We start from the raw sequence: 14,623 nt of genomic DNA on the forward strand, positions 1-14,623 counted from the left end.
GTATTGAAAACTGTGTACATTTTCAATCTCCCGATTTTCATCCTGCTGAAGGGCAGACAACCTTTCCTTTATGCTCGAGAAAGGGGTTCCAGGACGTCATTCGATTTTTTCAAGTACGATAGTGATATTAAGCAGAATTTTGCATTTTCCGTTTGTCATTGTCACGATCGATGTGGCTCATAAGTCTAGCTGACTGTCAGCCTGTTGGCGACTTGGCGTACAACAGCCGGTTGAAGATATACTATCGCCCCCCCAAACACTGCTCGATAATGAATTTCAAGAAGTTTCAAATGTACTATTAGTTGATCTTGAATAGTAGGTAGTAATAAACAATGCCCTTGAAATAACTTGTCTTGATATGCTGTTGTGTAAATATCGAACTGACAAACGTGACATTAAAATACATTATGTATCCGCAACTCTAGTTTCAACGAATCTCATGAGTATATCTCAACTCAATAAGGGTAATACCTCATCCCTCCTCGAGAAGCTACCTTTGGCTTGGAGGTATCTCCCAGCAACGTGTTGAAAACGAGACCCAGTGAATCCAACGACCAATTTCATTCGATCAATCATGATTATAACTCCAACTCAACTTATGAATCTCTATAGCCCAACCTCTAATGCGGCCTTAAAGCCAACGCCAATTCTCTTTCTCAAGTCATACAATATCTATTTCCAACTCCGAAGTTAAGCTGTTCATGACGACTTGTGAATATTACACCATTTGAACGTCGTAAGTATCACTATTTCCAATCTTCTGCATCTTTGTTCTAAAGGCGACGTTCTTCCTCGCTTTTCTCCCTGGAATGCTTGAGTCCGGATCCGCCATGATGCGACCAGGATGAAATATGTTAAGAATAACGAGAGCAAAAAGCATTGGGACAGAGTCGAGAGAGTATTGGAAGGCCTCGTGGTTGGGAATACTACTTTTTAGGCCTTGAGAGTATTCAACGAGACGGAAGATGATTCTGAGCTATGAGGTGGGTTAGAAAAGGGATTCGAGAAGCTGGAGGAGAGGGATGTGCCTTACAGTTATCAGTAATATGACTGCATATAAGGCATAGAGCAAGGACCATGCTTTTCGTGGAGTATAGATCTTTCGACGGGACTGGTCACGAAGTGTCTGATGGAACTTGAAGGCGAAGAAGAGGAAGACGAAAATGAAGAATTGCTGTATTCCAACACCACCCATGTAGACATGAAGGCCTAAAGTAATGTTAGCTAGCTCAAGCAAACGGAATCTGCGATGATCACACACCATCCAAGATTTCACTTGAAGTTGCGGTGTCGCTGGATGCATTTGCAGCTCCGTAAACCTGAATGATAAGTGCTCTGAGTTCTATGTTAGTGCTGGATTGAAACTTTTAGGGGTTTGACTAGACATACACAATATCTAGAATCACAAAGTAGAGTCCAAATCTCCATGCCGTTACTTTCCATATCGTAGCATCTGTGACGTAATTCCAGATCATCCTTCCCATGACCATATATGTGAAGGCATTTGTGAAAAGTGGTGCAATCTAGACACGTAGGTTAGTTTCATCAATCAATGTTGATTAAGAGAATCATTCACTAAAATTAGAATAAACCAAGCTGCATAATCTGCAAAACTAGCAGGACTATTTATGCTAGCAACTCTGAATATATACGTAAGAGTCTGTGCTAGTCCTGATGCTATAATGACCCAACAGTATGCCTTTCTATAGAGGATAGCTTGGGCAAAGTGAGCTACAGTGGTGAGAAAGAATAGGACGGCAAAAAAGTAGGCGGCACCGACGTTGGGACAGAAGCTCCATTTTGTATTAGGGGTATAAAGGGCTAAGTAAATCAGGACTTGTGGGTGATGAAGGGAAGGGATATTTGGAGCTTACCAGCACAAGTTCCGTTCATTTTTGAAGACTCATATAAGACACTCTGTTGTGAGTATTATGTACGAAAGATGCAAAGACTCAGATCTATACAGATGCTGTGAATGAACTCTTTGCATAAAATTGAAGCCGATTATGATAGTGAAGAAGCCAATTGAAGAACAACTTGAAGTTCATCTGGCACGTTGTACTAAGTTATATATTTCGCACTTCGGAAACCACACAACCCCATTTGCACTTGTCGCTGAGGCGCAGACAGCTCGCTCGTATGGTCAACATAATACTGAATATAACACTATCAGAGTATCCAATGCTAATACTGGCATAGAATCCTAAATATGATTCGGTGATTGTAATTCCCCATAGTCCTTGCTTACCTTGCTAGAGGGTGGTATGAATTCAGACGCAGGGACTTATTTGAGAAGGCATGATTCGTTGAATCGTAGGGACAAGTTCATCGGATCAAACTTCGCAGTTTGACTTAAAAGGAGTTGAACTTGTTCAAACAATGGCATCCATGTGTCTATCCTGCCATCTGGGGCAATCACCTCGTTCGGACTGTTGGTGAAGGACAATAAGCGGGCCTCGACTCTTTTGTCAATTCTTTCATTGGCCTGATCGTAGGTACACCCTGCTTGTGTCTGTGCGCAACTTTTTTTCCCGCTTGACTGGGACAATCACGTGACATCATCGCGACTAACAGAAAAGCCGAGTGTCAAAAACCTATGGAGTTCACGGTATATCTCGATCGAAGTTTGATATCAAAAGCATCAGAAATACCACTCCTTTAAACTCTCTACAGTACATTTCTTTTTGCGGGTTCGGCGTTCGGATTTTTCTGTCAATTGCGGGGCACTGTGATTGTAATTCTTCAGTATCCTGCTAATTGCCATCCTGGTTGAACGTCAATCCTACACTACCCAGGTTAATGGCGCAATCATATACTTTGAATCTTGCTTCCTACTCGAGCAATTCCTAGTAGTCTGTATGTTTTTCTGTACAACTCTGCCTTGGCCGGTAACCAAGCCCCTTTCTATCAGATGTATTGTGTTCACTATCACTGCCAAATATTTCTCCATTGATTGGAACGAAAAGTAATTTTTATTCCTAAAATCACTATGTTTGTAGCATTTTTACCATTCCGAACGGTAGTCGTTCGCCATTGGATTCAAGTTTCTCAAGCAAACGGGGGGGGGGGGGGGGGGTAACGACGCTTCGGAAATTTATGATCATGTTCGCGAAAAGTACAGCATCAATGGCTACAAGATCCGAGTGGGCCAGGTCATTTGTAACGCCTTGTTAGATGAGCCAGCATTGTCGGCTGCGGCAACGCTAGAACAATAACTCAGCAGCTGAGCGGTGGTGATATTGCAAGAGCAAGACCATTTGGACCCAACAATTTTAGAGGGGTACATTAACTCATGCATCTCTGAGGACAATCGACTCTATCCTTGACTTCTGTTCAAGAACAATATCCGAGCCATTGGACTTAGCGATCCAATATCGGCTTCGGTGGTCGCAGGTCATCAAGCAAGTAACATTTGACGTTGCAAACACTCTTGGAACTTCATATAAATTCTTGAACCTTAGGAATAATACTCGAATGTAGGCTCGTAGGTCTCATGTCTCGACGTGACCGGCGTCAAGCTATGGTATGCAAGAGGATAGGTTATGTTTCGTATGGTGTACATGTTGTAACGAGCAATCTCTCCAACAGATCCGAGTGATGACGTTCGCTTCCATCTCAGCTCGCCTCCCCCCTTAAAGTTCGTCTCGGTCTCGTAATTGAAATACCATATGAAGCCGTCTTCCTCCCCTCCGACCACTCTACTTTTGTTATTGCGACTTGTGTTTATGTAAATGCTGGTTGGGGTAGTCATTGGGTTTGATTATTAGTTTCATTTTTTGGGCTAAATATTCTATGGGCAACGTTGAATCTTCGGAAGCATCAAAAGCGCGGATAGTCATGCGGATTAGTGAATATGTGAGAATTTCAGCAAGTAAGGTTATACAATGATGAAAGCTATTTCAATAAAGAGTAGATTGTATTTTAATAATTTATCCCTGGGCTGAATTCTGAAATTTCCCATATTTCCCTGCAATACGAAAACTAGACCAGACCATGAAGGAAAACCTACTTATACGCCATATTTTTCTCCTATCCTTCGAGCCAAGTCGAAAATTTGTAGCAATCAATGAGAAATGAAACCTTCACGAACTCCGAAATATCAGATCGTCAGAACCAAACCAAACCCACTCATCTCAAGCCACCACTTCTAGCACTCTCCCCAACCCTAACGCTCTCATCTTCCTCTACATCCTTATTCCTTAAGCTATCTCTGCCTCTTCCAATGCTCACACTGGCCGACGTACTAACACTCTCACTTCTTGGTCTGTTCAAACTTGCATCACTCTGTCTTCTATCCCTTATCACCCTCTCCAACTCCCTAATCCTCTTCTTCAACGCCTCATTCTCTCTCTTCACATTTTCTAATTCCTGTCTTTGAAGGGCTGCCTCCTCATATCTTGCTGTTGTTGGCACGCTTGTCGCACTACCAATTTCACCCGCAGTGCTACCCATTGTTGGTACATTACCCGATGAATAATCACGATGTGGTAGCATACTAGGTCGTTGTTGGTGATAGAAATGCGAGAATTGATCTGCATGTCCATAACTACCGCTCAATGGTGCAGGACTACTAGCTCCGGATCTGTGAACACCAGTTGTGGAGTTTTGGCGACTCAGGGAGATAGCTTGAGGTAGTGAATCGACGCGTCGAGCGGCAGGGGCGGCGATCCCACTGGTCGTGCTGATACTGCCTGCTGTGGCAGTAATGCTTCGAGTGGAGGTGCTTGAAGATGTGCGGTGATGGCGACGGTGTGAAGGAATGGGGTGGTTGGGTCCGGATAGGAGATGGTTTGAGTTATCTAACCCATCAGGGTGACCTGCGGAAGTGGACGAGGTATTTGAGACGACGGAGGCATTTTGAGCAGCACGAAGCATGCTCAGCTCGCGGGTTAATCGATTGACCTATCATAGCATCACAAAGATTAGTATACATAACTAGAATACAAAGTTTTCATTGTCTGAAAGATCACTAGACATTTGATAAACTATCGGAATGTACATACGACAGCTTCTTGTTCTTTCTCCAGTTGTAGATGTAAATCCGCAGCAGTCAGAGGCCTTGGGTGTCTTAACGGTCCAGGTCCCATTCCTACACCGGTATTATCTCCTGAAGGAATCGTGCCAGTTGCAGATGTCAAAATATTATTGGAAGGCGACATCAAAGGAGGCGAAGCTGCAGTGACAGCACTTTGGTTCGAAGGGAGAATATTTAAGGAAGAAGTCGATAGATTATTTGGGGAAGCCATTGCTTGAGAAGTGCGTCGGGAAGGAGTACGAGATGTAAGACGTGGAGATGCTATAACCTCCTGAGGTCTTGGGTATATAGGTATTGAGTTTAGATCTGGTGCCATCACTTTCACCGAAGTGAGCACGGAGTGGATTGTAGACTTTCGCGCGACGATAAATACACGTTTATGTATTGCTAGGTTTCAATAGTGCGGGACCATATTATACATAGGAGTAGGATTAGAATAACTTTGTAAATCAATTAGTTAATCTAATTGTAACAAAATCATAAGGCTGTAGCACTATTGCTGAGGAACGGTTTGATAACGCATGGATGGATCCATGGATAATTTAGAAAGGGTGAGGCTACCTAGGTAATCTTGGCATGTGGCTTGTGAGTTGTGACTTGTGGCTGACACTCAAAGCTTAGCAAAATCACATGATCCTATTTAAGCCTGGAGTAAAAGCCCCGAGTTCATGTCACAGTGAAAGGATGAAGTGGGGGGCAACTTTCTCTATGACGTATGAAGCTTAGAGGGGTATATAGAAAAGGAGAAGCTTGTTTCTGTCTACCTTCATATCTAAAACTACACACAACTCTACTATCCATCTCTCAAACTCAATTCCTCTTCATCAATGTAAGTTTATACTTGATCACTCACGTACTCAATCATCTGCATCGACTTAACATCGTCGTTTGGTCCCTCGCTTCGTATAAGCTAATCTCTACCTCCTATTCCATGTTTTATACAACAAATCTCAAATTCATTCTTCAGTCAAACTAATTCTCCCTAGAACTGTCTAAATACACATACACACATACATCATGCCTGAAGGACGTCAATCACCACCACCTGAGACCCAATCTGGCGCTCAAAAAGGTGCTCCCTCCGATGCCAAGGGAGTCAGCCAAGGAGGCAACAACCAACAAGACAGCAAATCTGATCTTGAGGTACGTAAAGTTCATACCTGCTCGTTGAGTAGACAAATGACCAGATTCAATACTAACACGATTTTAACAGAACCTCTCCTCAAACCCAAAGGGACCTCTCGAGGATCACTCAAACGAGACTCGCTCAAAGACTGAGAACTAAACGCGAACTGATATGAGGGTGTTCGGGATAATGAATGGAAACATGTATATTAGTCGCACTTCCAAAGGAAGTGTACGCATTGATACGATATGAGATGATATGATACCGTCATGAAATGGGAGGAGTTAAATGAGACAATGAAATAAACTCGTTATCAAGTACTCTGGTGTGATGTTGGCTTACTTCTGTCGTGAGAACGTGCAACGTGTATCAATATTTCCATATAGAATACAGACTTTTTGAAAGACATGTATTGTCACACATTAATTGGTTCAATGAACAGCAGAGAGGCTCAGTATTTTCGAACGGTCTTGTTGACCTATGCAGGTCTACCTATCCATCTCTCAACAACAGGGCTTGTAAGATTACATAACTAATCCATCAACAGAATGTTGTCATGCATTATCGTCACGGTTTTCCGAGTAATTATGTGTACACAAGCGTCACTTTTTACAAAAATTGCCAAGTAAACAGGACTCTTTACCGTCACAGATAACATCATATCAGGGACGCACGTAATTGTGGTGAAAAACAAATGATATTTAATTCGCGAATTGATCATTAACCTTCATATTCCCCCAACGCATCGCTTGCAAACAACCGTCCAACTTAATCTGATAGTTCATCCCTAATATCCGTTTTCTGTAACCATTCACACCGATCCCAAAAATTGCCACTCTCATAAAAAAGATCAAAAACACAAAACGCTCAAGCAAAGGTTGGCTTCTCAGATTGAGAATCGAGAGGTGCAACCTTGGTTGAGTCCACAATAGCTGCTGAATCAGCTGGTTAAAAAAGCTAAGTCAGCAGGTAACTAATGATACAATTTGATTTCCATGACCAGCAACGAAAGAAACATAAAAAAATTGATCTATTTGCAACATCCAGTGCAAGCACATTGGCCTTCCGCGCAAGGACAGTCTTTACTGTCTCCACCACACTTGCAAGTCGTCTTGTCGCTACCAGCAACCTTCTCTGTTTCGGCCTTGGGACAGGAGTTGCAGCTGCACTGACCAGGAGCACAGCCACATTTCGAGGTATTACCACCACAACCGCAGGTTGTTTTATCAGAACCTGGAACCTTCTTGACATCGGACTTGCCACAGTCGCTGCATGCACAGGACCCAGGGGCACACGGACATTCTCCAGAAACTGAACCACACTTACAAGTTGTCTTCTCGGTACCAGGAACCTTTTGTGGTCCTTCCTGTTTCTTGATATCTGCCAAACGACGAGCCTCGGCGTGAATATCCTGAACTTGGCGAGAGGTTTGTGTGTAGAAGTTGACAAGCTTTTGACCAGTTGGGGTTCCGGCAGCCTTCTCGTAATAAGAGGTTAATCCAGAAAGGAGGGAGCTGGCCTTTTGGGTAACACCATAAGATTGATCGACGCCCTTGGCCTTCTCAGTGGCATGGTACTTGCTGTCGAGACTGTTTAAGGTGGCGAGGAAGCGGTTAGAGACTCCATGCTTTTGGTCCAGGTCGATAGCACGTTGAGCAGCGGTATCTCCAATGGCATAGCCATGGGCAAGATATTCTGCAATGATACGGCTTCTTGGCTTCTCCTCCTGGGTAATCTCGTCGCTATCACGTTGTTCATTGGAAGTATAATGGCTTCCATCGTCCTCGTTGGATCCAGATGCACTTGTAACCTTGACTTGGGTAGATCCAAGTTGAGTGTTGTCGAGTAACAAAGCAGTCTTAGCCGCGGTTTCCTTCTCAAACTGAACGGTGGCGTTTTGTGTCTCTCCAACGGATCCAACTTCAAGGCTGGTAATCTTTCCACTATATTGATGTTAAAGTCTTGCAAGGAAGTAAAAACTTGAGGAATGGAGTTGAAGCTCACCAGAAGCTGAAGAAGTCTTTAACTTCTTTCTCGCTGGTCTGCGAGGAGATGTTCTTGACGTGTACTGTATTGGCAGACATGATGATGAGGATGGATGATAATTTGTGAGTTTATTTTATTATTGAGTTGTTTTGTTACAAAGAGGTTTGATTGAATTGCGTTGAGTGTAGAAAAAGTTGATGGGTTTTTGTTGAATTGTATCGTGGCTCTTTGAATGTATTTGTAGCATGCAATGGAATGGGAAACAGGGGCGAAAAGTGGGCAGATCAATATGGCCAAAAACAAGAGGGGTAATTGCGTACGTCACTGTGGCGTATGTGGCTTGTGTAGGACAGCGATGCTGAGTTTACTTTACATAAGCAGAAACACCCAATCAAAGCTCATGATCTATCGCCAGTGGTTTCTGGTAAAGTCCTGGGCTACTCCGTACTAGGTAGGGAGGTGCGTAGGTACCTAGTAGGTAGCCAAGGAGAAACAACTAGAATCCTCCACCAGCTCCTACAATTGTTAGCATTTCTATCATTTGAATACTATCAACACGCGTGAAGTTTGGTATAGAATATTAGCATACTTCGTACATGGTATCAAGAGAAGAAGGGCGCGGGAGCGTAGCATTTACTAGTTACCTTACGTAACAGAAGACTAATAACATAGCACGTGTGTTTATCGGCACATATAGCAGAGGTCTATTGACATTGGAACGAAAGTACGTGAATGGAAAGTACATGCCACTTATCTTCACTCATAGCAGGAAAGTCCCAGGTGGGAAAGGATTGTTTTCTCAACGAACAATAGCAAGTCATTAACGTAGGAAAGTGCGATTGCGAGAGAGAGTAGAAGGGCACAAGACGCTTGCTTCATGAACATCACGAGATGCGACAACAACGTATAACGCACAATATACCCTATCGCGACTCTAGTGAGGTTGTCATTCTATTGGTCGTGAACAAACAGTATCCATTGGTTAACACGCCCCTTCAACGTTGCTCATTATGGGGTTTCAACTAGACTTAGCGGCTGCCGAAGACGCAGATATACTTGCAGATATGCATCTGAACGCCTTCGCTCGAACGCCTTTGCAACGTACTCTATTTCCAACGGAAGAAAGCCTTGCAGGCTTACGTGAATGTCTCAAACAGGATGTACTCCTAACTTTGAAAGAAGGAAACGTTGAGAGAATCAATTTGGTAGTGCGAGACACCGACGACATGAAGAAAATCATCGCAATAGCCAAGTGGGATCTGCCTGAGAAGATCCCACGGGCCGTTTGTCCTCTTGCTCATATATTCCCTCCAAAGGATTCCTGCGGGGACCTTATCAAACAGTACAGTGCTAAGCAGGAATCTAATAAGATGAAGGTCATGGGTGATGCCCAATGCTATCGTAAGATTATCCCAGTTTTGTTCATACTAGTAATTCCCCCACCAATTTATTCGTTGTTTGAGTAAGCACCCAGAAGCATCTGTTTATTAAGTCTTTCAGGTTTCTTTTTTGGTCTCAGATTGTATCCACTACTCCTTCTGACAGCGCGAGATAGGTCTCACTTCAGTCATCACTCTGCCTCAATATAGGAGACGCGGAGCTGGAACTTTATTGATTAACTGGGGACTGTTAAGAGGGGAGAAAGAAAAAATTCCAGTATACCTGGAAAGTCCCGTTTCTACTTTGTCTTTCTTTCGAAATTTGGGCTTCATTCCTGTGAATGAGTTTTCGATATCCTTACCCCGGAGCCGAGCCCCTGGCTATATTCATAGAGAAACATGTATGATCCGAATATTTCGAGAATGTGATGTTAGAGAGGAAGAAATTGACTACTGGGACTCAAGTCTCGATATTGAAAGTCTAACGACTGATTACGAAGCTGGTGTCAGACCTCAACTCGTAGTGCAAGCTATTTATGACCGCATCGAAGCATATCGAAACATACAACCATCTTTGTGGATTTACCTTCAGCCTATTGAAGATGTTATGGCTTCAGCCAGAGATTTGTGCAGGCGTTGGCCAGATAGATCTAATAGGCCACCACTGTGGGGTATACCTTTCAGCGTCAAAGATAGCTTTGACATTGCTGGAATTCCCACCACGATTGGATGTCAAACACTTGCATACACTCCTAACTCTTCATCACTAGTCTACCGAAGATGTATCGACGCCGGTGCACTTTTTATTGGAAAGACAAACATGGATCAACTAGCTACTGGCATGACAGGTTGCAGATCTTCATTTGGCACGCTGCACTCAGCTCTCAGCCCAGACTACGTTGTTGGTGGATCGAGTAGCGGTAGTGCCATAAGTGTTGCTGAAGGCTTAGTGTCATTTTCTTTGGGCAGTGATACCGCAGGCTCGATTCGAATTCCCGCGATGTTTAACAATATTGTTGGATTCAAACCTACCAAAGGAACTGTTTCAGCTCAAGGGGTTGCGCCAGCTTGTCTCCATCAAGATTGCATTTCTTTTTTGGGTGTCACTTCAGAAGTCACTGAAAAAGTTTGGAGGGTTTGTCAAGGATTTGATAAAGAAGACTATTTTGCCAAACCTCCACCATTCCAGATCTCATCACGCGTATATTCCGAAGATACCAGAAATTCTAAGGATGCCTTGCCATCATTCAAGTTTGGTACACCACCAGACTCTGCGCTTGAAGCTTGTATCCCCATCTTTCAAAAGCAGTTCAAACTTGTAATTGCAGTTTTAGAAGAGCTGGGCGGCCGGCGAGTGGATATGGACTGGACGCCCTTCGAATCCGCCAACGAGCTTCTTTACGGCGGTACGTTCGTTCTGGAGCGACTCACAACACTACCCGATGGCTGGTTCGACAAGAACAAAGACACACTTCACCCAGTCATTCGCTCTGTCTTCGAGAACGCACTTGCACGTAAGAGCACGGCCGTTGATGTATTCAAAGATCTACAAAAGCAGGCAAAGTACAAAAGAATGGTCGAAGAAATTCTCACGCTAGATGAAGATTCTCACGAATTAACTGTTATGGTAGTTCCCACTGCACCTTTTCACCCCACCATTGAAGAAGTGTCAAAAGATCCCATTTGTATTAATGAAAAGCTTGGCGCCTTTGCTCATTTTGCCAATGTTCTGGACCTAGTAGCTGTAGCGCTCCCTTGCGGGACATATAGGGTTGAAATTAGTGACACGGAAATCTTGCCGTTTGGTGTTACGATCCTGGCGGGAACGGGTCTGGATCGACATCTTCTGCATTTGATTAAGAGATTAGAAGATCCGTTGAGAGATATTGAAGACGATTTAGGATCAAATACCTCGCTGACAGGGGCCGAGGAATTTTCAATGAGAGCTTCTGAGGAAAATGATTATTTGGACAATACGGTCAGCGATATTGGGAAAGACACGACGGCAGAAGTTGAAGTAGATACGAGGAAAGGTGTCGAGAACAGTAGCAACTTGGAGGAAGTGTTGAGGAATATCGAGGACGAAATGTTGAAAGCTCATTCGGAGAGTGATGAATTAGAGGAAAAGATAGGAGACACCGATGAAGACATGGTGAAATCTGCGAAGGGAAATAATTTGACTCAAGGCATGCGTCAATGACAACGGAAAAGTATCCGGTGGAGGCTGACGATTATCATGATATATTGCAAGAAACATCGAAAGATTTTGATGCAGGAGTTCCAAGATCGATGAGGCAGCGCTGATTTTTGATCTGGACGCGGACGAGGACAAAAACCTAAGCCAGATGCACATTTTTTGGATGCGTCATTCCAGTCTCGTTCCCTACTTGCCGAGTCTCGGGCTCATATAGCATTCTATTGACAATCCTGCAATGGTAGACAGCTTTGAAATGTTGGTTGAGGGAGCTTGAAGAATTTGCACCAAGGCGGAATCAAATAGATTGGTGTGGTCGAGATCTGGATAAGGTTATTACCTATTCATCAATTCATCGTTAATATTCACATCTAGTTATATTAGACACGAAGTTTGGCTGTCAATTCTATGTCCAAATACCAGTCTCTGCACTCTGCAATACATTAGATGAGGCGCCAAAATTGAGACCTGCGATTGAGTATGCAAACAATTTCCATACACCAGTAATTGCATCCGGAGCTCATTCGCCTTAGGTTGAATCTACACAATCTATTGAAGGAAACGATGATATTCTGTTCTGTTCCACTCAAATAATAGTAGTGCTGTGTATTAACATCCCACACATATTCAAGATTCAAATGTACCAATCATTAAGCACTAGCGCAGATACCACCCTGAATTCTTGATGGCAATTTCGAGGAGGGAAAGGGGCTGCATGTATGTCTTGTATATTTGGTATGTCATAGTTTTAGCAGTGCGAGAGCTGGAATTGGGTATTACATGACGACAGATCTAGTTAACTGCTTCGCGACACTGACACCATGATCTCATCATTGATTGTGGCGGATCTCTAGTCCGGCGGTACTAGTCTTAGAGCCGAGGTTTTAGCTTATTAGATAGGGCTGACTAAATCATAAATCATGAATCACAAACATAAAGACAATATTTGAGCGGAGATTAATGTTTTGAGGTAATGTGACTAGAGTTCCCTCCTTTACAATACGAACACTGTGAAAAGTATCGCTACATTGACTCCATTGAAAATAACACATCACTGCTAACGAAATCAATAAAGAACAAACAACAAACATTTCCATATCGATGACCCAAAACTCAGAGCCTTTCAGGTCACCCGCCATCCGATGAGATATCTTTGCTTCTTCCCTCTATCCATGCAGGCGCTGTCTCCCAGCTCGTCTCAATCAGCGAGAGCACAGTTCCGCGCGCCTTCGTTCACTTGAGCCCGAGTCCCACAAGCGCACCATTGATCCCATCGACAACAGGCTCGAAGCCCAAGGGACCCAAAATTGTCCACAGAATTTGTCGTGCATGGAGGGTGGCTGATGAGGATGCAACCCCCTAGATTTACTAGCATGTTAGACATGACTTTCTAGTTATGTATGCAGGAGCGAGCGATCGTAGGGGTGTAAACTTGCATCATATTTGTCATCCTTTTGGATGACTTGGGAGTTCTTGTTCTCGGCCGCGGTATTCTTGGGTGATTCTCAGTATTTGAAAAGTGTGAACATGCTCATCAAGACTTACAGCGATGGGTGCCGCAATAGCGAGTGGTAGAACGATTGCTGCGATGACGAATCGTTGAAAATACATCTCGAGGGGCTGGAATGATTTGGTTATGGTGATTGTAGGCTGTAAGCTAGGAAGTTCTATGTTTGGAGAGACTAAGTGAATTGGAAGGAAACAATGCCGTCAATGGGGGCTCTTTATATATTCTTCTCCCACGATCGTTACAGGATAGACCAGATTGTCATTTTCATCATTCAGCTTCCACGAGGTCGAACAAAGAAGCGTCACCTACAATGTTGAACACCACGAGGAAAGAGAACGCGATACTACAATCCTCTGTACATTCAACGGAGAAACAATGGCGTCCAATAATGGGGCTCTGAGGACATTCCACATGGGGTTCTGGAAGAAATGATGGTCCCGCCGTTGCGGTATTCAGTGACATTGGAACGATCAACTCGCACCGGCGATCTGAGGCTTTGATGGAATGAGTTTCAAAGATTTTGTGTATCTGTTCAGCTAATTAGACATCGTTGGCAAAACTTGCCAATATATTCATTCCAGGTAATGTGATCGGCGGCCGAGACGATACATCACCTCGTTGAGAGATGTTAACTGGCCATTTGGACCACCTGAGTGATCACTTTCTAGTAGATGTTGAAGAATACTGTTAGGTTGAACTTGAACATGACTGGATTCAAGAAGCTAATGTTCGACAAGCTGACGTTGCCAGTCGTCACAATTGATCAAAATTCGTAAAGACACACTGATGCAATGTTCTGAAAAGAATGGTGAGGTTTGACAAGATAATAGTGATAGGTCATTCCTCGAATAACCATGCCTCGAGAATTTGAGTTGGTGAGAGGAACTTCAACCGCAAAGAAGTTTGTATCGGCTTAGAGTTTTCGGCCATTCCGTACCGACGTCACACTTATGTTGTCGGCCGGCAGCGCTATTACAAGCCGAGATTAACAGACCACGAGAGGTTTCAAGACACAAGAGGAATACGAAAATAATAATTGTACAGGATGACTTCAGATCTCTCGCATGTAAAGCGCATCCCCGAATAAGATTGACGGAGCGAGCTCCGGACGACCCGTCACAACATCATAAATCAAGACGAATAATCTGCTAGTACACCCCCAAAGAACATCGTTTGCTCGTATCACGATGAAATCGATCGAGATTCGCCATTGAGTGAGAAATCGATAGGGCGAAGGAGGAGCCGGAGGTATCTCCCTAGGCTAATGTCTACCCTACTGCTCAATTCAATAAACAGAATAAGATATACAAATTCCATACGATACGATACGCAATCGTACAACTTGTGCATAATCTCAATGTCGTGTTAGTCGAGTTGTACGCCTCCATTGCTG

At 43.6% G+C, this 14,623-nt stretch overlaps 6 protein-coding genes across 6 annotated transcripts; 2 read left to right on the forward strand and 4 right to left on the reverse strand.

Moving 5' to 3' along the window:
• Positions 1 to 718: 718 nt before the first annotated feature.
• Positions 719 to 1,893, reverse strand: EAE98_005527 (uncharacterized protein; the record flags this gene model as incomplete). Its single annotated transcript, XM_038953149.1, has 6 exons — positions 719 to 976; positions 1,034 to 1,209; positions 1,262 to 1,335; positions 1,390 to 1,523; positions 1,577 to 1,821; positions 1,875 to 1,893. The coding sequence occupies 6 exons, from the start codon at positions 1,891 to 1,893 to the stop codon at positions 719 to 721; spliced, it is 906 nt and encodes a 301-aa protein (XP_038810250.1).
• Positions 1,894 to 4,128: 2,235 nt separating this feature from the next.
• On the reverse strand, positions 4,129 to 5,351 carry EAE98_005528 (uncharacterized protein; the record flags this gene model as incomplete). Its single annotated transcript, XM_038953150.1, has 2 exons — positions 4,129 to 4,902; positions 5,004 to 5,351. 2 exons carry the CDS (start codon positions 5,349 to 5,351, stop codon positions 4,129 to 4,131), a joined length of 1,122 nt encoding a protein of 373 aa, XP_038810251.1.
• A 388-nt stretch (positions 5,352 to 5,739) lies between these two features.
• EAE98_005529 (uncharacterized protein) lies at positions 5,740 to 6,537 on the forward strand. Its single transcript, XM_038953151.1, has 3 exons — positions 5,740 to 5,864; positions 6,022 to 6,178; positions 6,249 to 6,537. Exons 2-3 carry the CDS (start codon positions 6,053 to 6,055, stop codon positions 6,318 to 6,320), a joined length of 198 nt encoding a protein of 65 aa, XP_038810252.1. The 5' UTR covers positions 5,740 to 5,864; positions 6,022 to 6,052; the 3' UTR covers positions 6,321 to 6,537.
• A 229-nt stretch (positions 6,538 to 6,766) lies between these two features.
• Positions 6,767 to 8,466, reverse strand: EAE98_005530 (uncharacterized protein). The gene is made up of 3 exons (XM_038953152.1): positions 8,166 to 8,466; positions 7,218 to 8,104; positions 6,767 to 7,105 (listed from the first exon to the last, which is right to left on the reverse strand). The coding sequence occupies exons 1-3, from the start codon at positions 8,243 to 8,245 to the stop codon at positions 7,029 to 7,031; spliced, it is 1,044 nt and encodes a 347-aa protein (XP_038810253.1). The 5' UTR covers positions 8,246 to 8,466; the 3' UTR covers positions 6,767 to 7,028.
• A 240-nt stretch (positions 8,467 to 8,706) lies between these two features.
• On the forward strand, positions 8,707 to 12,649 carry EAE98_005531 (uncharacterized protein). The gene is made up of 2 exons (XM_038953153.1): positions 8,707 to 9,548; positions 9,703 to 12,649. The coding sequence occupies exons 1-2, from the start codon at positions 9,158 to 9,160 to the stop codon at positions 11,724 to 11,726; spliced, it is 2,415 nt and encodes an 804-aa protein (XP_038810254.1). The 5' UTR covers positions 8,707 to 9,157; the 3' UTR covers positions 11,727 to 12,649.
• Positions 12,650 to 12,953: 304 nt separating this feature from the next.
• Positions 12,954 to 13,331, reverse strand: EAE98_005532 (uncharacterized protein; the record flags this gene model as incomplete). The annotated part of the gene is made up of 3 exons (XM_038953154.1): positions 12,954 to 13,079; positions 13,157 to 13,213; positions 13,266 to 13,331. The coding sequence occupies 3 exons, from the start codon at positions 13,329 to 13,331 to the stop codon at positions 12,954 to 12,956; spliced, it is 249 nt and encodes an 82-aa protein (XP_038810255.1).
• Positions 13,332 to 14,623: the final 1,292 nt, after the last annotated feature.

Source organism: Botrytis deweyae (assembly GCF_014898535.1).
Source record: "Botrytis deweyae strain B1 chromosome Unknown BDEW_011, whole genome shotgun sequence".
Classification (NCBI taxonomy): domain Eukaryota; kingdom Fungi; phylum Ascomycota; class Leotiomycetes; order Helotiales; family Sclerotiniaceae; genus Botrytis; species Botrytis deweyae.

What these genes read in the sequence shown, in the direction of transcription:
- EAE98_005529 (XM_038953151.1), top strand. Translation starts at nt 6,053, where the DNA reads ATGCCTGAAGGACGTCAATCACCACCACCTGAGACCCAATCTGGCGCT. An exon ending in ACAGCAAATCTGATCTTGAG is followed by an intron (nt 6,179 to 6,248) that starts GTACGTAAAGTT and finishes CGATTTTAACAG; the next exon opens with AACCTCTCCTCAAACCCAAA.
- EAE98_005530 (XM_038953152.1), bottom strand. Translation starts at nt 8,245, where the DNA reads ATGTCTGCCAATACAGTACACGTCAAGAACATCTCCTCGCAGACCAGC. An exon ending in AAAGACTTCTTCAGCTTCTG is followed by an intron (nt 8,105 to 8,165) that starts GTGAGCTTCAAC and finishes ACATCAATATAG; the next exon opens with TGGAAAGATTACCAGCCTTG. An exon ending in TCCTTGCGCGGAAGGCCAAT is followed by an intron (nt 7,106 to 7,217) that starts GTGCTTGCACTG and finishes TTTTTTAACCAG; the next exon opens with CTGATTCAGCAGCTATTGTG.
- EAE98_005531 (XM_038953153.1), top strand. Translation starts at nt 9,158, where the DNA reads ATGGGGTTTCAACTAGACTTAGCGGCTGCCGAAGACGCAGATATACTT. An exon ending in GGGTGATGCCCAATGCTATC is followed by an intron (nt 9,549 to 9,702) that starts GTAAGATTATCC and finishes AGCGCGAGATAG; the next exon opens with GTCTCACTTCAGTCATCACT.